Source organism: Danio aesculapii, chromosome 9 (assembly GCF_903798145.1).
Source record: "Danio aesculapii chromosome 9, fDanAes4.1, whole genome shotgun sequence".
Lineage (NCBI taxonomy): Eukaryota > Metazoa > Chordata > Actinopteri > Cypriniformes > Danionidae > Danio > Danio aesculapii.
In genome coordinates, this window is record NC_079443.1 from 6,745,256 (window position 1) to 6,767,371 (window position 22,116).

Below are 22,116 nucleotides of genomic sequence, written 5' to 3' on the forward strand. Positions count from 1 at the left end.
TGAGTATTGTACTTTGGAATTGCTCTGTTTTTCCCTTCTTCTCCAGAGTAAATTACTTTTAAACATTCAAAAAAAAAAAAAAATTATAATAATAACTATAATAATTTAACAATTTTTTTTTAAAGAATTATTATATATTCAAAATATATGTAGCATTTATGACATATTTTATATATGTCAAATTCAAATATGAACTTGTATGTCATACATGTTATTTGCATCTATTTCCATTTATCACATTTCTATATGGGCTTCCTCACACTTGTGTAACAGTAATGTTTTGATATTATGGTGTTATACTTGTGTTCCAACAACACAACAGCTATATTAATGTTATTTTTATTAAAGATGTTTTAATAAATAATGCTATTTAAAAATAAATTTCATGTAATGTAATAAATAATTGTGCATTAAAAACAAATATGTTTGTTAAAGTGATTAGTAAAATATGTTTTTCATAGTCAATACATTTGTTTTTCCTCAACGAAAACATCAAATGTTTAATTTGTACACTTCTGTGTGGAATATGTAAATTAATATCTAATAAAGAAAGGTCAAAATATTTAAAATGCTAACTGATATTCTTGTAGTGTCCAATTTTAAGCAGATAAGCTAATGTTTTCCTCATTATATCATATTCAGCACCACGGAATGTTAAAAGGGTTTGCCATAATATAATACTGCCTCGTTGCCGTGCCATGAGAAAAAGTGTCCTGTCCCTTTAAGACTGCGCTATTGTCATTGGTCAATGACCATCTGTATCGTGTGCGCTTGTGCAGCTTCATTCTGTTCCAGGGGCGAGTGTTATTATAAGGCCTAGAATTTCTAGCAACCTGCATTGAGGAAAATAAAACTCTGTTGAGTTACATATTTAACAAATGCTCATTTGACGCGGTATCCTGCAAGAACCACATCCGTATAAAAATGGCTGAATTACCGATGGGGAAAGGGGTCTCCGCTGGAAAAATAGCAAGCAACGTACAGAAGAAAATTACAAGAGCACAGGAGAAGGTAAGATATTTTAATAATCACATATATAAGCACATAACGTTACATCATATGATCTCGGTATTATCTACCTTACAGCACATTAAAACATTAAAGGCCAATGCATCGTCCTCTAGCGAGCTGTATAAAACCTGCAGAAAGGCTCGTCCATAGTTTGACTAGGAAATACTACAGTAAATGCATTTGCCTGCTACATATTTGAGCACGTTTTCATATATTTACGCATATTACAGTTCTGAAGGCGCAAGCTCTGTTTATTTCATTGCTGTAAAGGCTGCTATGGAAACTACATGAAAGCTTCGTCTGTTACTCTGGATTTGTCAGCTAAGCTTGAACACCATGAAGATCTCTACGTGTTTTAACTTTAAATCCACCCATTTATTATGTCTAAACCTGCATTAACCTCGCTGTACTTATCTATTAGATGAGCGTGGCGAAGATGCACGACTCGTAAACGAGTCATTCCTTTGAATAGGATCTTTTCAGTAAATCGGCTCATAAAACAAGTCCAAACGATTCATGGATGAGTCTTAAGCTCACTGATAGGACATTTCAAACGTATGTCCAGTTTGTAACAAAAACCGAGAACGCGGTGATCGAAATTAAAGTTACTTTTTGGTTCAAATTTGAGCTTTCATTAGCTGTGTGAAGGCTGCCACTACCAAAACTGTAGATTAATTCGCAAAACACTGTTATCATTAATAAAACAATCTAAATAAAATAATATTAATAGGTCGCAATGGTAATAATAAAAAAAACAATATGTGTCTGTGGCTTAACTGGATCATTTTAGAACCCGTTTGAAACATATCACAAACCATGACGCAATTACGTTTTTAACCGGTTCTTCGAACAAACTATTCAAAGGAACCGATTTGTAAAAACGAGTCATTCCTTTTCTCAGCACAGCTGCATCGCGCCCTTCTGCCATCATCCATTATCGCTTTTTTATTTTACTACAGCCTGACATTTGACAACTGTGTGTAAAATACACCAGGCATTTTTAAGCCTATTCAAAAATAAAAGTAAATTGTGGTTACCAAGGGGAATAAAGGATTAGACTATTTGGCTATTGATTTTGTATGTCCTTTAGATGTTTTGTTACAGATTAAATACATAGTTCACCTAAAAACACACACAATATTTTAGGTTAGCTTTTTCGATTTTATCTGCAATATCTGGACAGCGCATTAGTTCAATTAAATTCTTAGCTAAGTGTCACTAAGGGCATCGTCTTAATGTTTTGTATGGTGATCTGGTGGATATGGTGTAGTTGTTTTCATTAAAAACTCAGCATGTTGTAGATATTGATATATAGTGTAATACAGATTGGTTTTGCTTTATTCAGTGTAAACTACATATAAATTTAATGCGATAATGAATATGTTTGATACAATAAACCTGTTTGTTAATAGTTTATGAAACTGACGATGAAATATATTTGTAGAAAGATGCTTGTGGTCATTTAATAACCTATTAAATTAAATGTCATAGCTGTATTTTTTAAGGGCAACACGGTGGCGCAGTGGTTAGCACTGTCGCCCCACAGCAAGAAGGTCGCTGGTTCGAGTCCTGGCTGGATCAGTTGGCATTTCTGTGTGGAGTTTGCATGTTGTCCCCTTGTTTGCAGCTGGAAGGGCATCCACTGTGTAAAACATATGCTGGACAAGTTGGTGGTTCATTCCGCTGTGGTGACCTTTGATAAATAAAGCGACTAAGCTGAAAGAAAGTGATTTTTTAAAATAAATTTGTAGTTAAAACATTTTTATACTAAAAAAGCAAAACATTGAGTTCTTTTTTTTGTGATTATACCATAACCTTATTTTTTCAGCTTATGTCAGTATTGTGATAATATTGTATAACAATTAAAGCTTCAGCAGTTATTGCATGAAAATTGCATAACGTTAGAAAACATTATTCATGTTAAGCCATGGTTTAAATAAAATAAAAATAACAGTACTACCAGAGGATTGTGTTTCAATATCATCATCATCATCTTTTGTCAGGTTCTCCAAAAGCTTGGAAAGGCAGATGAGACTAAAGATCTGGCATTTGAAGAGGGCGTGATCAACTTTAATAAACAGTTGGTGAGTGGCTTTCTGACTGTACACAATATTTTTTCAAACGTCTATCAGGCATTATGGCTTTGCTCTGTGTATATCTGTCTTAGTTTTGTCCTGTGCTCAAATAGGTGGAAGGTACAAAACTGCAGAAAGACCTTCGGGCCTATTTGACTGCTGTTAAAGGTATGATTATTATTTGGGTTAAATTACACACCTGCAACATGAAAGGAATGTGTTGATTTCTTAGTCTCGCTGATGCTTTTCTCTTGGCTTTCCCTCAGCTATGCACGAGTCTTCTAGACGTCTGTATGAGTGCCTGGATGACATGTATGAGACAGAGTGGTACGGCAGAAAGAAAATGGACGCAGTCGTAGAGGTTATTGTTTTATTCTAATGTCATTGTCAATACATAGATAGCTAAAGTCAAAATTATTAGCCCTCTTGTGAAACTTTATTTCTAAATGTTCTAAAATATTTCCCATAACTTCCTAATAATATTTTTTATAACTAATTTCTTTTACATAATACATAGTACATAATATTTCTCTCTACTTATTTTGTAAGATAATAATATTCAGCTTAAAGTGCAGTTAAAAGACTGGACTAGTTTATTGTTATCTAGGTATTAGGATAATTAGGCAGGTTATTGGATAACAGTGCTTTGTTCTGTAGACAATGGAAAAAATAATCTTAACAGGGCTAATAATATTGACCTCAAAATTATTTTTATTAAATCAAATATTGTCTGTCATTTTCTCTTTAAGTAACTTTTTGTTGCTCACCAAATTGGATCAATTTGAATGTGTTCATGCTGCATAAAACTCTTATTTTTTTATCTTAACTCAAACCTTTATATGATAACATATATTAAAGTTTGGACAAAACATAAAGCACTGATTTGATTTAAATGATTGTGTGTAATTGTGTGTTATTATTTATGCATTCTACATGTTTTGCATGTCCAGTGGTTTTACTTGATTTCTGCTTTCTTTGAAAGGAATGTTAGGAGTGGGGAAACAGATGGGAGGTAATTCAAGGGGCTTACATTATAATTTAGTTTTAGAAACGTACATCTCTATAGATAGATTATTACACTGCAAAAAATATTTAAAAAAAGACTTGTTTCTTGTCCAAATATCTTAAAATTCTTAATTCGAGAAGAGTTTTCCAGACACATGTGAAATATTGTTTTGTTTTCAGACATAGTCAAAATTAAATGATTTTTCCTTAAAATAAGCAAAATGATATGCCAGTGGGCTAAGCAAAGTCATTTTGCTTTTGGTTGGAAATAAGATTATTTTACTTTTACCCCATTGGCAGATAATTTTGCTTGTTTTAAGAAAAAAAAATTACCTTTTTATTTAAATTACAGTTATAATATTTTATATAAGTCAATAAAATGCTTCTTGATTTAAGAATTGTAAATATTTAACCAAAAAAATCTAAGTTAAAAAAAGCATTTTTTGTTTGCAGTGTAAACAAGTAAATAGAGTTAATTGTTTCAGTAAGAAAGTCATAGTTTCACACAGTGATACTAGAATTACCCAAAATATGTTTTGAACCCCAAGGATCCAGCTTCTCTGTAGTTGCTCAGTAGCTGCTTTATAGATAACAGTATATGTGTAATGCATTTAAGATTGTTTTATAATTATAATGTTTGATTATGTTCATTATTATGTGTGTATAACAGGATTCAGACCTTCTTTGGACAGACTTCCATCAGAAACTCGTGGACCATGCTCTAATATCAATGGACACTTACCTGGGCCAGTTTCCGGACATCAAAGTACTAACATTTCACAATGATGTTGTTCTTTTTTAGTCCAGTTAGTTTTTAGTTTACCTTTATATATCTGTAACAAGGCTTCACAATACTATGAAAATATGCAATATTATTGTTGAGTGTTGTGATAACAATATTTGTAACGATATAACTAACTTGCAAAAATGCATTTTTTATCGAAAATGTAATGACCATACTAAAATTCTGAATTGGTAAATCACTTCTAATTACCACTGTGAATGATTTGTGCCATATAAATAAACTTGCCTTGCCTTTTCAAGAAGCAAACATTTATATGTAAAGGACACATATTACGCACTTTATTACAAGATGCAAAATAAGTCTCTGATGTGCCTAGTGTGTGTATGTGAAGTTTCAGCTTAAAATAACACACAAATAATGTTTTATATCTCTTTAAAACTTTCCCCCTTTAGGCTTTGATCCTAATTGTGCCATTTTGGTGGCTGTCGCTTTAAATTCAAATGAAATTGTGCTCTTTTTAAAAGAGGGCAGATCTACAAATGCCGATGTGTCAGCATAGTGGCAGATTCAAAAACAAGACTAGTGTCCTATGCTAATGAGGGAGAGATTGTCACAAATGGGCATGACTTTCCCACTCTGATGACATGCACAATAGAAGAATGAGTATTTCTGCAGACAGTTTTTATGAAGTGTGATTATAAAAAATAAAATTAATAAATTTTTATCATTAGAAGCTTGTTATATTCACAGACTGCTGCCACACAACTGTGACTAAACTCCTTATGAAGTGATTTTTGCATAATAGGCCCCCTTTAAAACACCATGAATGGCTGAAAACCTCAGCGGAAATTTAGATTCTTATAGGCTGTTGTCATTTTCCCTTTCTGGTCTAGCAGAATTAGTATTTATTTTCAGCTCTAGGTTTTGGAAAGCTGGGGATACTGTAAAGATAGTAAATTCCCAATCTGATTGGTCAGATTTAGATAAGTGAAGTTTATTTAAAACTAATTTTGAGAGGATCACGTGCTTATGATTGACATGGCTGGCCTCGAGTTAAGCTAATGTATGAGCCACCAATCAGACGTCTCCTAACTTAGTATAAATAACCAAAGCATCTTACCTTAGTCATCTTTGTCTTAAAGAATACCCCCTTCCACCCCCTCTCCTTCTCTTTTTTCCTCTATAGAGCAGCATGGCAACCCAGTGGCTAGCACTGTTGCCTCACAGCAAGAATGCCTCTGGTTCGCGTCTTTACCCGGCCAGTTGACATTTCTGTGTAGAGTTCATGTTCTCCCCGTGCTCGCTTGGGTTTATCCTCGGGTCCTCTGTTTTCCTCCCACTGTCCAAAACATGACACATAAGTAAATTGACTAAAACAAATCAGCACCATAGTCGAATTCTACCAGCAGCATACCCTCATAGCAATCCTTAAGCAGCTGGAGGGAGGGGGGGGGGGGGGGGGGGGTGGTTCTCGAGATCTACTTGAGCTCAAACTCCCCTCTCGCCCTGCAAAGGGGGGGAGCCCCGGGCTCGAGGATCTTATAAGCTCAGGGCTCTCTCCCTGGACAACATGCCAAACTAGCTTTATTATCAATCATCAGCTAAGTGTGAACTCTTAAAACAATCTATGTATGCAGCACACTAATGCCTAGCACATAAAATTTACTGCAATATGGACATTTCATATTCTATTATCTTGAAAATGATCATTTTGTGCTATATTGTGCAGCCTAATATTTAATATCTGTTTACTTCATTCCAGGCTCGCATTGCGAAACGTGACAGGAAGCTTGTTGACTTTGACAGCGCACGACACAACTTTGCTGCAGTAAACAAAGGCAAGAAAAAAGAAGGGGTCAAGATCACCAAGGTACAATCCTTAGCCTTTCTTTTTATGAATTTTGATATTTCTGCAGTGAGTGGATATGAAGAGAGATTTGATTTATTGTGTGTTTTCTCACTTTTGTTTGCAGCCAGCTTCTTTGCTGGAAAGGGCTGCCCCAAGCTGGGCTCAGGGGATCCTGTCCGCCCATAATGTGGCTCAAACCAGTCTCTCCAGGAGTCAGGTGTGTGACACACTATAACCATGATGCAAATTACCCCTCTAATTAACACTTGATCCCCCCCTGAAGGACATCAAGGGCCTGTTTACACTAATAAGTTTTTGTTTTCAAATGCAAAAGTTTTGCTATGGTTACGCCATCCGTTTACACTACCCCGGAGTTTCAAGCCCCTGAAAATGCCGAAGAGGCCGTTCTTATTTTAAAACGCTGATGCTCAGTGTCAGTGTGTATGGGGGAAAACGGAGACATCCGAAAGCGGAGGCATGGCTGCAGACAGTCTGTTTGGGGATTTTTCCTCAATTTTAAGTAGCCTACACAAAGTTCAGTTCCGCATCCTCTCCTTGTAAGTTCAGACTTCGCAAGTTTGATTTGGAAAACTAACTCAAGAGGACACGTCGGGTAATTCTTCAAAGGGAACAGTGTACTTTCTACATCCTGGCTATGTTGTTTCACTATCTTAACAATAAAATGTAAACATGATATATATATAAATGGAACTGCCTATTTTTATTTTGATATTAGCAACTTAACAGACACCAAAAACGATGAGGTATCGTGTAGCTCCATATTTATGACCGCCATCTTCACTGTATGCATTTTTAAGACAAATCAAAGCCTACAACATAACTGCCTCCTTTTATCTTCACTGAAAATACAAATCATACCCTCTCTTTTGCTGAATATCAGTTTTAATAATCAATAATGGCCATTATAAAAGTATAACGTACAATAAGTTTATACATTATAGGAAATAAAGGCAAGCAATCAGTCAAATGTGCATAATCAGTGTACGTGGTTACATAAATTAATAAATTAACTTTCCTTTGCACTCAACCAACACACGTTACCTGTACAAGTAATAGAATCAAAAGACCGAAGTCGGGAAATATGTCATCAGATATAGACAACAAGATGAATTTAACATCACGTTTAACAAATATAGTTAGATTAGATCCAGCGATAGATCCTTGATGAAATGTCCGATCTGCACTTCTCTTACCTGGGGTTCTGTGCTCAAAGCACCCACTGAGTGCCTGAAGCTCACACGCGCGCATATGCTGCAGTTCATGACAGAGTGTGTGTGTATAGTCACGTAATGTGCATTTTCAGCGATGTAGTGTGGACAGAGAGTTGTTCAGAAACGCTAGATGCAATGCCAGTGTGGACGTGGATTGTTTTCATTCTAAAACGCTGTTTTAAAATTAAAACGTATTAGTGTAAATGGGGCCCAAATCAACATGGGGGGTCCGCCCTTTAATAATGAAAAATAAATTTCTCTGATCTATATCTTAAATAATAATATTAAGAATTTAAATATCTGATAATTTAAATATGCATTTTTCCACCCCTATATCAGTGCATACCATTGTAAATGCATAATCGCGCCAATCAGTCTAAGAGAAAAAAACTCAATCAACAATATGCAAGCAGCAGATCTAGAGCACCGATAGACATCATAAGTGTTCAAAAGACATCTCTCTAGTAAAATAGGTGTTTGTATCTACATATAGCCTACAGGTAAATTCGAATTAGATGCAAAATTATGTATAGTTTGACATACAGTATCCTCTGAAATAGCCAATCAGAGGTTATACTGTAGGTCAGAACACAGCAAACATCCCTCAACCACTGAAAACTTAAAATACATCTAATTTATTAATAAAACATATTTAAATAGATACAAAAATGTGTCTTACTGAAGCATGGATTACACATTACCGAAAATGTATAGGTGATTCTATAATTGTAGGTACATTTGGTGTTAAGAGTCATCCTTATTTTTAATTCTTTTTAATAATTTTTGTCATGGAGCGTAAATTGTTATTTATAAACAACATGTAATAATATTTTCAGCAAAATACTTGTATAGCTAGAAAACAGGATTTCTTGTCAGGTTAAGTCAGTTTATTTATTCCACCGTGTATTATTGGGTAATCATTTATTATTTAATTGATTGTATTTATTAAAAGCCCTTAACATACACAGTTTGACATTATTATTATTAGTATAGCGTACCTAAATACAACTTTGTTGTCTAAAGTTCTTTACAATTGTTTAAAAAAGACAAAATAACCACTATAACAAATAATACTGTAAAGTTTTTATTTTTGTTAAAACTAAAATAACCTGACTTGTTTTTGGCACTGATGTATTAAAATTGAAAACATCTAAATAAGCTACTGGAAAGCATTTCTAATTGAATATATACAAACACCTAACTATGATCTACTACTAATAACACTGTAATTGTTGTTTTGAATGCTGTATGGCTTACTTTGCCAAAAACAAAACGTCCAAAAGTCATTAATGTGTGATGAAGCCTGTTAAAATGCAGTTAGAATGACACTGTAATTATTCAAGTTATGAATTATGGTGACAATATCACTGTATGAAGTATATATATATATATATATTAGTGAAGTATGATACTTAAGTTATTTCACACCAGTACAAGCACAAACAAGTGGATTGCTCTTGCTCTGTTGAAATTCCATGCATGTTTGAACTAAGTAAATAATCAAGGAGTAAATGAGCAAATCCATCATGTTTGATTAGCTGTATTCCCGTACAACAGCTAAAGCATTCTTCATGTCATGTTTTAATGTCATTTTTTGTGTTTAAAGGCAGAGGAGGAGCTGGAGAGGGCACAGAAAGTCTTTGAGGAAATTAATATAGATTTGCAGGAGGAACTGCCATCTCTGTGGAACAGGTGTGGGCTTATTACTGTTTCATTTTCTCAGATCATTCATCTTTATCTTTATTTCTATAGCGCTTTTTACAGTGTAGATTGTGTCAAAGCAGCTTAACATAGATGAAGTTCTTGTAAACTAAACTGTTTTAGTACAGGGGTTAGAGTTAAAGTTCAGTTTAGTTAAATTGAATCATCATTTAGATCAATGATGGTCCTGGAGGGCCGGTGTCCTGCAAAGTTTAGTTCCAACCCCAATCAGACACACCTGGGCTAGCTAATCAAGCACTTACTAGGCTTTCTAGAAACATCCATGCAGGTGTGTTGAGGCAAGTTGGAGCTAAAATCTGCAGGACACCGGCCCTCCAGGACCGAGTTTGGACACCCCTGATTTAGATCATCTCTCGGTGGTCCACATTGCAGCTTATTATGATAAAGAAGCATGTTTTTGTCATCGTATTGTGGACTGAGGTTATGTTTGTTCTCTTCCAGTCGTGTTGGCTTTTATGTGAATACATTTCAGAGTGTGGCGGGTCTGGAGGAAAAGTTTCACAGAGAAATGGGAAAAGTAAGGAATCCAGTGCAACATCATTAAATGACTGATCAATATGGTTATGTTAGGAATAAAAACAGTAAAAACATAGTGATATACTGTTATATTTTGAAATATTACTGCAATTTAAAATAACTTATTTTGTTTTTCTTATTACTGTTATATTTTAAAATGTAATTTATTTCTGTGTTGTTTTTTGTTTTGTTTTTGTAATTATTTGCCAATTTTAAATAATATGAATGCCGAAAACAATTGTTCTGTTTTATATTGTCATAGAATCTAAATATTCAAAAGTACAAAAAAAAAAACAATATTTATTATTAATTTATTGAAAGACACATTAAAGGAGCCAGAAGGTGATTTTACTTCAAATAATGTTGTAAACACTGCTTTAGATATTCTTGAAAGTATCACAAAAATTAAGCAGATTAAAAAAATAAATGATAATTGATCATAATAGAGTAGCAAGAAAAAATTATGCTTAATATTTACCTTTGAATAACAGGAATAAAAACTAATTTAAAATTATATTCAAATAGTCAACAGCAAATAATATAATATTTAATATATCAGTATTACTGATTTTATTTCTGGTACAGGGTGTTAAAAAGTATTAAAAGTTGATAAATCAATTTAGAGCGATTTAAGGCCCTTAAAAAGTATTAAAAAGATATAAAATTTTGTATCGTTTTTGATTATACAACGTATAGTTGTATGCTAAAGTTTGCGTGAATTTAATCTGCGAATATCAGGACGCTGTTTATGAAATCCTGCTAGATTTGACATCACGCTGTTTTGTTTACTGCCGTAACCAAGGCCATACTGTTATTCCTTCTGTTCTATATGCACCACCTGATGGCTTAGCTTTGTTAGTCACTATATGAATAATGTGTTAGTTTAGGATTAGTTTGTTACAATCAGTATTTAGTAAATATACTGTAAGTTCAAATGTTGCCAATAGCTATGTTTCTATACAACTATTTTTATGTGCATTTTGGAGATGTGCATAAAAAACGGTTGATGGAACGCCAAGGTGCGCATAAATTTTAAAGATGCACATAAAAAACATGTGCGCTTAACTTTTTATTCGATAAGAAAAGATGCACACAATGGAAACATTTTTACTGAACAAATTCCAGTATGCGCGTTAAAAGTCATGTGACTTTGTTATAAGAGATCATGTGATGATAAAAATGAGTTTGAATGGACAAACCAGCAGACTGAGCACGATGTAAAACATCTGAAATGTTGTTTTGGTCATTCTAATACGTCATTTCAGTATTAGTGTTATTATATTATTAATGACCTCCAGAACTGTCAAGAGTGCCTCTGCTCTGTCTCAAACTCCACCACATGTTTATTGTGTGTCAGCATTGTCTTCTGAGGTGCAAGTAATTTATTAAATAAAGAACAGATTGACGCAGCTTCTCCAACCGCAGCAAATCTGTCTTTACTGTTGATATCTGGGGCCAGTTAATCAAGAAGTGACGATTTTCTTCTCTTTGACTCTTTGGATGGAAATGCTGCTTTATTCGTACGTCTTTTATGCGATAATCCAGTTTTGTGCATAAATGTAATTTGGATCTTTGGATGGAAACAGCTAATGTTACTGGTTAAAATCTAAAGTAGCGATGAAGTCTTAGAAAGATTCTTTAAAAGGTCATAAAAGGGATTGATTTTCACTCAAATTCCTGAATAGAGTAGTCAACACTTGAAGTGGATCAAAACAGTTTTGCAAAATGGTCCTAAGACAAGAATGTGTGTTGTTCATTGTTTTAAGACAACTTTGATTTAAAGGTTTTTATCCACTTCAAATGTTGACTACTGCAGTGTTTCCCGAACATATTCATGAAGACACACCAACAGTACACATTATCAACCTCTTCCAAATCAAACCTCATCAGATCAGTAGAAAAGATTCCGAAAATTGAAATGAATGGGTCAGATAAGGGAGACATCCAAAATATTTACTGTTGGTGTTCCTTCAGCAACAGGGTAGGGAAACACTGGGCTACTGGGATGTTGAAGGTAAAATTGGTGGGGTGGGGGGTTGGGAGGGTAAAACTATGTTTATTTTCAGTTTCATATTTTGTCTTACAGATTAATCAGAATCTTTACGATACACTGGACAAACTGGAAAATCAAGATATGACCAGGTTAGTTAAATTTATATGCAACATACAGTTGAAGTCAGAATTATTAGCCCCACTTGGATTTTTTTTTCTTTTTATCTCGCAAAACTGTTTCTCCACAAACACTTCCTGTTCACTTAATTCATGTAAACCCTCCCATTTTTGCAGAAATTCTCCCATATTTTATCATTCTATCCCACTTTCAACCTTTTAACCAGTGAATGCATGTATAAGCGCTGACAGACGTGCTCCGTACAATAAACTGATCCCAGATCAGCTTCAGTATACACCATTTACAGAGAAGCAAAAGTGCAGGACACTTTTGGATTCGGGTGTATGTTTAAACAGACAAATACACTGAATAATATAAACATGTCCGTCCTGCATGCTTCATTTTAAACAGCTAATTTTCTCTTAAATGAGCACAAACAGTTTCTAAAGTAATGGAATGCTTTCATTATAGATCTGTGCATTGTTACAGTGACACCTCTGTTATCAAACTAAACATAACGACAGATTCATTTGCTGCTCACTTGTTTGATAACAAAAGTGTATGTCAGCGCTTATACGTGCATTTACTGTTTAAGAGGTTGCATATGAAAGGCGACGATTGACGCGCAGCTTTAATGTAAAGAAAGTAGGATAGAATGGTAAAATATGAAAGAATTTCGGCAAAAACGGGAGGGTTTACATGAATTAAGTGAAAAGGAAGTGTTTGTGGAGAAACCGTTTTGCGAGGGAACGCAAAACATCTTTGCGAGATAACGCAAAATCTTTGTGAGGGAACGCAAAAACCTTAAAAATATGTTTTCCTATCACTCAGTTTTTTATTTATTTTTTATTTTTATTTCGGCTAGAATAAAAGCAGCTTTTATTTTTTTTAAGGAAATTTTTTTTATTTCATTTTAAGGTCAAAATTATTTGCCCCTTTAAGCTATATTATTTTCCGATCTACAGAGCAAACCATCGTTATACAATAAATTGCCTAATTGCCCTAACCTGCCTAGTTAACCTAATTAACCTAGTTAAGCCTTTAAATGTCACTTTAAGCTGTATAGAAGTGTCTTGAAAAATATCTTGTCAAATATTATTTACTGTCATCATGGCAAAGATAAAAGAAATCAGTTATTAGAAATGAGTTATTAAAACTATTATGTTTAGAAATGTGTTGAAAAAAATCTCTCTATTAAATAGAAATTGGGGGAGAAAATAATCAGGGGGGCTAATAATTCTGACTTCAACTGTACATACTTACATACATACACCAGTTTCACAAAGAATCATTGTACTTTACACAAACTGTGTCTAAACTGTCCAGTAATTAGCATTGGTATGATAACACTCTATAAACACTATACAATTAAACAAATGAACAAACCCCAACACCACTCTCATAGCAAAACAGGGAGCCAAGAGGTGAGGACATCAACAGCCCAGAAGAGGTAACAGCGATAGCCCTACAGTGCTGTATGTTTGAGTGCGTATGTGTGTGTGTGTGTGTGTGTGTGTGTGTCTCTGCATTTGAAGCTTTTTGCGTGTCCTAAAGCGCTGTCTACCAAATCAAGGGTTTGTCTTGTGCAGTTTGTCTGCAGCCTTGACCCTGTAGGTGCAATACATGCAATCATTTCCAGCAATAGTTTTGCAGTCTGCAACTGTGTGTTTCAGGTGATGCTTTCACAGTGACTTTGACTTCACTGCATGAGCTGAATGATTTTGCACAATAGCTCAGAGGGCATCTTGATGTCAAAACAACAGAAAATTGACATTGGCTTCAAAAACATGTCAAAAATGCTAATCAATTTGTTGTCAAAACCTTCAGTTTGGGATTCGCATATACCTTTTGAATTGTTATCGAATTGAGTTCCTTTTGTATGAAAGCCTTTCACTGATTGAAAAAAAAAAAAAAAAAAATATATATATATATATATATATATATATATATATATATTCTTTTATCTCTGAATTGCATGATACAAGCTGGCAGTTCTGACTTGAAACTTGAAAATTGCAAGTTTTAAAGTCAGAATTGCCAGATATATAACTCATTCCGAGTTATAAAGCCTAAGTAAAAAGTCAGAATTCTGACTTTAAATCTCACAAGTCTGAAAAATAAAGCAGCAGTTGCGTGTTTTTGTGATAATTCTGAGATAAAAAGTCAGAATTCTGACTTTATAGCTAACAATAGTGAGGTTTTTATCTTTGAATTGCACAATATAAATCTGAATTCTGACTTTATATCTCGCAATTTTGAAAAATAAAGTCACAATTGTGTCTTTGCATGATAATTCTGAGATAAAAAGTCAGAATTCTGAATATATAACTCACAATAGTGACTTTATCTCAGAATTCAGAGTTTGTATCATACAATTGTGACTTTATTTCTCAGAATTGTGTCTTTATATTTCAGAATTCTGACTTCATATCTTGCAATTCTGAAAAATAAAGTCGCAGTTGCGTGTTTTTGTGATAATTAGAGATAAAAAGTCAGAATTATGACTTTATATCTCAGAATTCTGACTTTAAATCTCAGAATTCTGACTATATCTCGCAATTCTGAAAAATAAAGTCACAATTGCATGCTTTCGTAATAATTCAGAAATAAAAAGTCAGAATTCTGACTTTATAACTCACAATAGCTGCTGTTTATTTCAGAATTTAGAGGTTGTATCATGCAATTGGGACCATATCTCAGAATTCTGACCTCGCAATTCTGAGAAATATAATCACAATTGTATGATTGCATGATAATTCTGAGATTTTAAAAAGTCTGAATTATGACTTCATAACTCACAATAGAGACTTTTATCTCAGAATTGCACAATATGAATCAGAGTTCTGACTTTATAACTCAGAATTCTGACTTTTAATCTCGCAATTCTGAAAAATAAAGTCGCAGTTGCATGTTTTCGTGATAATTCTGAGATAAAAAGTCAGAATTCCGACTTTATGACTCACAATAGCGACTTTTTATTTCAGAATTTGGAGTTTGTATGACACAATTGTTACTTTATAACTCCGAATTGTGACTTTAAATCTCGCAATTCTGATTTAAACTCGCAATTGTGACATTATTTCTCAGAATTCAGAGATAAAAAGTTGCAATAACCTTGTTTTTATTTTTTTATTCAGAGGCGGGAACAGGCTTCCATACTTTTGACCTCCAAAATAACGAAAAAGTATTATCATATAACAACATTTTTATTCATAGGAAAGATTGAATTACAAGTTATATATTTTATGCTGCATTTTGTATCCCTACAAAGCTACTACCTTGATGTTAAAATGACATCAAATTAACATCTAACATTGGCATGAAAAATACATTAAAAATAGATTACAGGACTGTCCTGTAATTGATTTTTGACGTCATTGTTAGATGTTAATTTGATGTAATTTTTACATTAGGTTAGTCAATTGACGTCAAATTGATTTGCATTTTTGACGTGTCTTTGATGTTTTTTTGATGTCATTTTAAAATCAAGGTGCACACTGGGAAGCAACTGCGTCTCAATATGCATGTGTAACTACAATGATACTATGTTTACTACAGTTATCGTATGTCCATGTTTGCTTGGAAGTATACCAGATAGGCTTCTTTGGTCACACTGGTCATCTAAGACTAGACCTTCCCGTGTGAAGCATTGGTGCTTGGATTAACCTAACCAAAGCCTGGCATAAAGGGGCTCTTCATAGTGAAACTATATTTAGATCAGTATCTATATTTTATGCTCTAGTGAAAGAACACAAGATGCCAATCACACTTTGAGCCCAGGAGGACCACCAGCCATTCCCAAATCGCCGTCTAAGGTACTTTAATGCTTTACTGAGATGTTTGTAATTGGTTGTTTTCAGTGAATGTTCTTATTTCTCTCAGGCAAATATTAAACATATTTCTGAATTATCTACCTTTCCAGCTAAGGCCTGCGGTTCCTCCTCCTCCTAAAGTGACTCCGTCAAAGGACCTGAAGCAGGAGAGCATTATCAATCTGTTTGATGAGGCCGCCACTCCAAACATCAGTGTCACTTCACCAACAGAGGTCAGCAGAAACGTTCTTCTCCTGTAATCCTTGTGTATTCTTGCTGCAAGAATGACAGAAAAGTTGAATTTGAGTTGGAATAAATTAAGTTACTGAATTGAAATTCAGTAAACGTTGTTGGTATAAAGAAAAGGGGAAACAGGAGGTTCCCAGTGGGCAAAAAAAATGAAAATCTATTTGGTGACATTTGCCTACCTTGATGTTAAAATGACAAGACAGTCCTGTAATTGATTTGGGATGGATTTTTTTATTTATATTTAATGTGTTTGTTGATGTTGTTTTGACATTAAGTAAATCCAGTGTAAATTTGGAAAACATTTTTCTTGTAGTATAATACTTTTTGTGTTAATATTTTGGTCAAAAGAGCATGAATATGTTGATGTCAAATGGATGCTAAGATTTGGACGTCAAATCGATGAGCTTTTTCGATTTGTTTTTTAACGCCAATGTCAATTTGATGTCGTTTTGACATCAAAGTGCAAGCTGGGTCAATTCACATTGTTTTTTTAGATCTTGCATTGTTGTTATTTGGCCTCCCTTTAAAGACTAAGCACCAGATTTACTAAATATGCCAAAATTGGTGTGGGTGTGTAGTCTTATATAAACATGTGGGAGTAGAATTTCAATAATCACCAATGTAACACATAAAGCTACAAAGCAAAAAAGGAGGTACAAAAAATTATAATAATCAAGACTTTCGCATAAGTAAACAACTTAAGTATCATGTGCGCACACGACGTGTATCGCGATACTATGTCGCACGCCACAATACTACGTCGTGCACAGACAGTACTATGTTCTGCACACACAATACTATGTCATGTGCTCGCGATACTGTCGTGTGCACACAATACTATGTCATGCGCATATAATATTATGTTGTGCACATGTGATACTATGTTGTGTGATGTGATACTATGTCATGCACAAGTGATACTATGTCGTGCGCACACAATACTATGACGTGCACACACAGAACTATATTGTGTGCACACAATACTATGTCATGCGCTCGTAATACTATGTTGTGCACATGTGATACTATGTCGTGCTCACACAATACTATGTCGTGCACACAGTACTATGTCGTGCACACAGTACTATGTCGTGCGCACACACATTACAATGTCATGCGCACGTAATACTATGTTGTGCACAGGTGATACTATGTTGTGCGCACACTATATTATGTCGTGCAATTGGATACTATATCATGCGCACAGAATACTATGTTGTGCACACATGGTACTATATTGTGTCTACACAAAACTATGTCATGAGCACAGAATGCTATGTCGTTTGCACACAATACTATGTCATGTGCATGTGATACTATGTCGTGCTCACACAATACTATGTTGTGCACACAGTTCTATGTCGTGCGCACACACAATACTATGTCATGCGCATTAATGCTATGTTGTGCGCATGTGATACTATGTTGTGCGATGTGATACTATGTCGCACACACACAATACTATGTTGTGCACACAGTACTATATTGTGTGCACTCAATACTATGTCATGTGCACGTGATACTGTCGTGTGCACACAATACTATGTCATGCGCACACAATACTATGTTGTGCGCTTACACAATGCTATGTCATGCGCATGTAATACTATATTGTGCACACGTGATACTATGTCGTGCGCACACTATACTATGCCGTGCGATGTAATCCTATGTCGTGCACAAACAGTACTATATTGTGTGCACACAATACTATGTTATCTGCATGTAATACTATGTCATGTGCACGTGATACTATGTCGTGCGCTCACTATACTATGTCAGACAAAGCAATACTATGTTGTGCACAGACAGTACTATGTTCTGCGCACACAATACTAGGTCATGTGCTCATAATACCATGTCTTTCACACACAATACTATGACGTGCACACACAAAACTGTTCTGCGCACACAATACCATGTCGTGCACAGACAGTACTATGTTCTGCGCACACAATACTGTCCTGTGCATGTGATACTGTGTTGTGCACACACAATATTATGTCATGCAGAGACAGTACCATGTTCTGCGTGCACAATACTATGTCATGTGCACACGATACTATGTTGCGCGATGCAATACTATGTCAGACGATACGATACTGTGTCGTACACACACAATTGTATGTCATGCACAGAGTATTATGTTCTGCACCCACAGTACTATGTCGTGTGCACGCGATACTATGTTGTGCTATGTGATACTATGTCATACGATACTATGTTGTGCACACAATACTATGTGAAGTGCACGAGATACTATGTCGTGCGCACACAATACTATGTCGTGCACAAACAGAACTATGTTGTGCGCACACAATACTATGTCATGTGCATGCTGTAGTATGTCATGCGCACATGATGCGTATGTCAGCTGAAAGGCTTCTTATTATTATCATCATTTTTGCACATGTCACTTTAGGGGCTCCTTAGTCATGTATGAATGATATGTGAACATTTGTTACACTGAATGAAATTTCTTTTTTTTAAATCATTCCTGGTTAAAATAATAGGTATTATCTTTTGGTCATTAAAAAACAACTAAACAGACAAATTAATATACAGCAAAAATTTATAATTAATGCATTTGTACTGTTTTTGAGCTTGAAAACAAACATTTGTCAATTCTTTCTTTTTCTCAGTATGATGCTCCAGCCACTGGTAATCTTCTGGATATGGATCTGGACTCACTTCAAGCTGCCACCACACCAGCTGCACAGGTCTGTCACAATCAGAAGCACTTCAGCTATCAGATTTGAATTCTTACAGGACTGAAGTACTCAAGTCAAATCTTCAGTGACTAGAAAAGAGCCCAAAAGTGAAAATATTGTCTTTGATTCAGACTAGAGATAACCTAATTCAGCTTCCAGTACTACAACAGTCTTATAATATGTCTATTTTGTTTATTATAACACATTTAAAATGTGTATATGTCAGTGTTTTGTGCGTTTTGTCCAGTCATTCATTCGGCTTTATCTGTTTGTTTTTGTGTACGTGTGTGCATTTTGTTAGACGTGGGATTCATGGGAGGTGAGTGTTTTGTCTATGTTTAGTTGAAGTTGTAGTGTCCAGAATTATACAATATATAGGCCTAACCAGTCCTTTCATTCAAACAGATCACTTAAGTTCTTTTCAATTATTTATCAAATTTCTTGGGAAATAAGTCCGGCCTTTTCAAATAGTTGCAAAATGGCTATTCCATTAAATTTCCTTTCACTGCAAAGCTTTTTCTGCATAACGACTGTAAATGTCTGTCTGTCCCGCTTTAGCACGCGTTACTGATATTAATGTTGCACGTCTCACATCATTACTGTACTATTGTGTGTTACGGCTGGGCGATATCGAAAGCAAAACATACAATTTCAAGATGTTCCAATGACTTAAAACGTCAACATGAATCTTACACTTTATTAACCATCTGATAAAAGAAAGTCAAGGTAGAGACTGAGACTTTTATTTCAGTATGTTGATGTACTTCCAATCGAAACGGAACAATGTGTAGGGGGGCGGGGGTGTCTTTTTGTGCATCAGGAAAGTGAGGAAATGAGTAAATGTATACCAATAGTAGCTTAGTATAAACAGTAAAAGTTTAGTGGTAATAAAATACGGGTCTGGAATAGTCAGCAATACACTGCGATTTCACCAACATAACAATCTCTTTTGCTATACAGTGGTCCCTCGCTATAACGTGGTTCACCTTTCCTGACCTGGCAGTTTTGCGGATTTATTTAGTGCAATTTGACATGCTTTTTTTTACAGCACATTGTGTTCTGCGTCCTGATTGGCTGTACACCATTGTCAACCAATCTACTCTGTGTCTCCTGTACAGTACAGAATGCGTTCAGCTTGACAAATTAACATAAATCTACGATCGCTAGTATTTTGAGTTTCAGCAAGGATGCAAAAAGGATTGTAATTGTCTGCAGCAAGACCATCGTGAAGGGGGTTGCACACCAGATGCGCCGTGCCACGCAGCGCCATGCATTTTAGAATTGTAAACATAGGTTTATATTGGGGTACACACTGGCGCTGGAAGTCAGCGGCTGTCTGTGGAGCCCAGCCCAGACTCAGGACACTGTTTATATTTCTGCCATATTTCTGCCTGTGGCGGCATCTGAATAATTTCATTTTAAATGCACAGACAAGTGCAAGTGTGTTACTTTCCAACTGTCATGTGCGCAGTGCATCAGGTGTGCAACTCCCTTAAGGATGGAGTCAGTTTTAGTTTTGTGGATCAGTGACTGCAGGAAAAACAACATTATGATGGATGCCATCATTATCCGCACAAAAACTAAAAAGCTTTACGAACATTTTGCGGACAGCAATGAATGTTTCTGCCTCAACAGGTTTTGATCTTTGGTTTCATTCTATTATACTGGACCTATTTTTCTATGAAATTTGATGTTTGAGAGTTTTTAAACAAGAGAGAAGCATTTGAAAATGTTAATGCCTGTCAAAGAAAAGTGTACAAAGTGTGTAGTGAGGGGGTTTATAGCCTTAATACAGCTATAATATTTGTAAAGAATAAAGCGGACTACTTTACGTATTTCACCTATTGTGGGTTATTTTTAGAACGTAATTCCCGCTAATAACGAGGGACCACTGAAAATCTGGTTTTGCTTATTTTTGGGGGTTTCAGTCTTGTTTTTGCTCAGAAACTGGCCAGTAGCTCCTTAGCACTACTTCAGTTGTATTGAACGACCAAAATGTCAGAAATTCATCTTAACTGCTTGTCATAAATGATGCATAACAGAATTATAAAAAGTCTAAATAATAAAAAAAAAAATAAGAGTCGGAAATCTGCTCAAAATTGGACATAAATCACATAGTGTAAGCCTTGCATGACAGCAATGTACTAAAATGTAAAAGTTTCATAAAACAATATTCCCTGTTCACTGCATAGGGATTAAAAACATGTATTGTGTATGCTGAGGGGGTGATTGGCGATATTGCTTTTCAAATATTACACACCTGCACAAATATGGTCAATGTTGTTTTGGTTGGCAATAATCGCATACACATATACTCAGAAATAAAGGTACGTGAGCTGGGGTGGTACCTTTTTAAAAGGGACACGTTTGTACTTAAAGGGTACATATTGGTACCTCAAAAGTATATATTAGTTGTAAAAAAATTTAAGAGGAACACTTTTGTGCTTTTTAGACACTAAAATGTGTCCTTGAGGTATTAATATGGATCTTTTAGGTACAAATTTGTACCTTTTGAAAAGGCACCACCCCAGTGACAGCTCGCTCACCTTTATTTCTGAGAGTGTAGATTGAACTTTTATACATATCTGCATGGCTTTAGAAACAGGTAATTTTAGTAAACGAAAACTAAGACAAACTATTGGGCAAAATTTTTTTTCGTAAACTGAAATAAAATTCAAAATTTACAAATGAAAATCTGTAACTAACAACAGTCACTGAAAAAAACCTGAAATTAAATAATTAGCAAATACAATAATCATTTGGACAATTTTACAAACACATTTTCTTCATTTGCCAAAAATGTAATCTAGGCATGTTTCATGTTTCAACTAGGCCATTTTCAGACCGGCGCAACCTTAATTTTCCCGTTTTCCATCACATTGTTTATATAACAAATCCATTTGCACCACTTTGTGGACTTATGGGTGTGTTAAGGCGCATTGTTGGCGCATTGGTATTTTTAGGAACTAAAATAGACTGCGCAATTGACTCCAGCGCAGAGCACATTAGTTGTGCGCCTCGCTTACACATTGCTTAAGACACGCAGGATGTACAGCAATGCACAAATCTTTACAATTAA

The 22,116-nt window shown here is 34.9% G+C and overlaps 1 protein-coding gene across 5 annotated transcripts in view; it reads left to right on the forward strand.

The window, feature by feature from the left end:
* The first annotated feature begins 785 nt into the window (after positions 1-785).
* Positions 786-22,116, forward strand: part of LOC130235309 (myc box-dependent-interacting protein 1) — a 31,689-nt gene continuing 10,358 nt past the window's right edge. For 2 of the 5 annotated variants that reach the window (XM_056465860.1, XM_056465863.1), the window contains exons 1-15: positions 786-1,011; positions 3,015-3,095; positions 3,200-3,254; positions 3,353-3,447; positions 4,762-4,857; positions 6,599-6,706; positions 6,810-6,902; positions 9,524-9,609; positions 10,081-10,156; positions 12,242-12,297; positions 13,671-13,715; positions 16,008-16,080; positions 16,188-16,310; positions 18,969-19,046; positions 19,339-19,356. In XM_056465860.1, coding sequence (XP_056321835.1) covers positions 925-1,011; positions 3,015-3,095; positions 3,200-3,254; positions 3,353-3,447; positions 4,762-4,857; positions 6,599-6,706; positions 6,810-6,902; positions 9,524-9,609; positions 10,081-10,156; positions 12,242-12,297; positions 13,671-13,715; positions 16,008-16,080; positions 16,188-16,310; positions 18,969-19,046; positions 19,339-19,356 — 1,170 coding nt within the window. In that variant the 5' untranslated portion in view covers positions 786-924. The remainder of the gene's footprint in view (positions 1,012-3,014; positions 3,096-3,199; positions 3,255-3,352; positions 3,448-4,761; positions 4,858-6,598; positions 6,707-6,809; positions 6,903-9,523; positions 9,610-10,080; positions 10,157-12,241; positions 12,298-13,670; positions 13,716-16,007; positions 16,081-16,187; positions 16,311-18,968; positions 19,047-19,338; positions 19,357-22,116) is intronic. The other 3 variants (XM_056465861.1, XM_056465864.1, XM_056465862.1) reach the window with 2 other exon arrangements.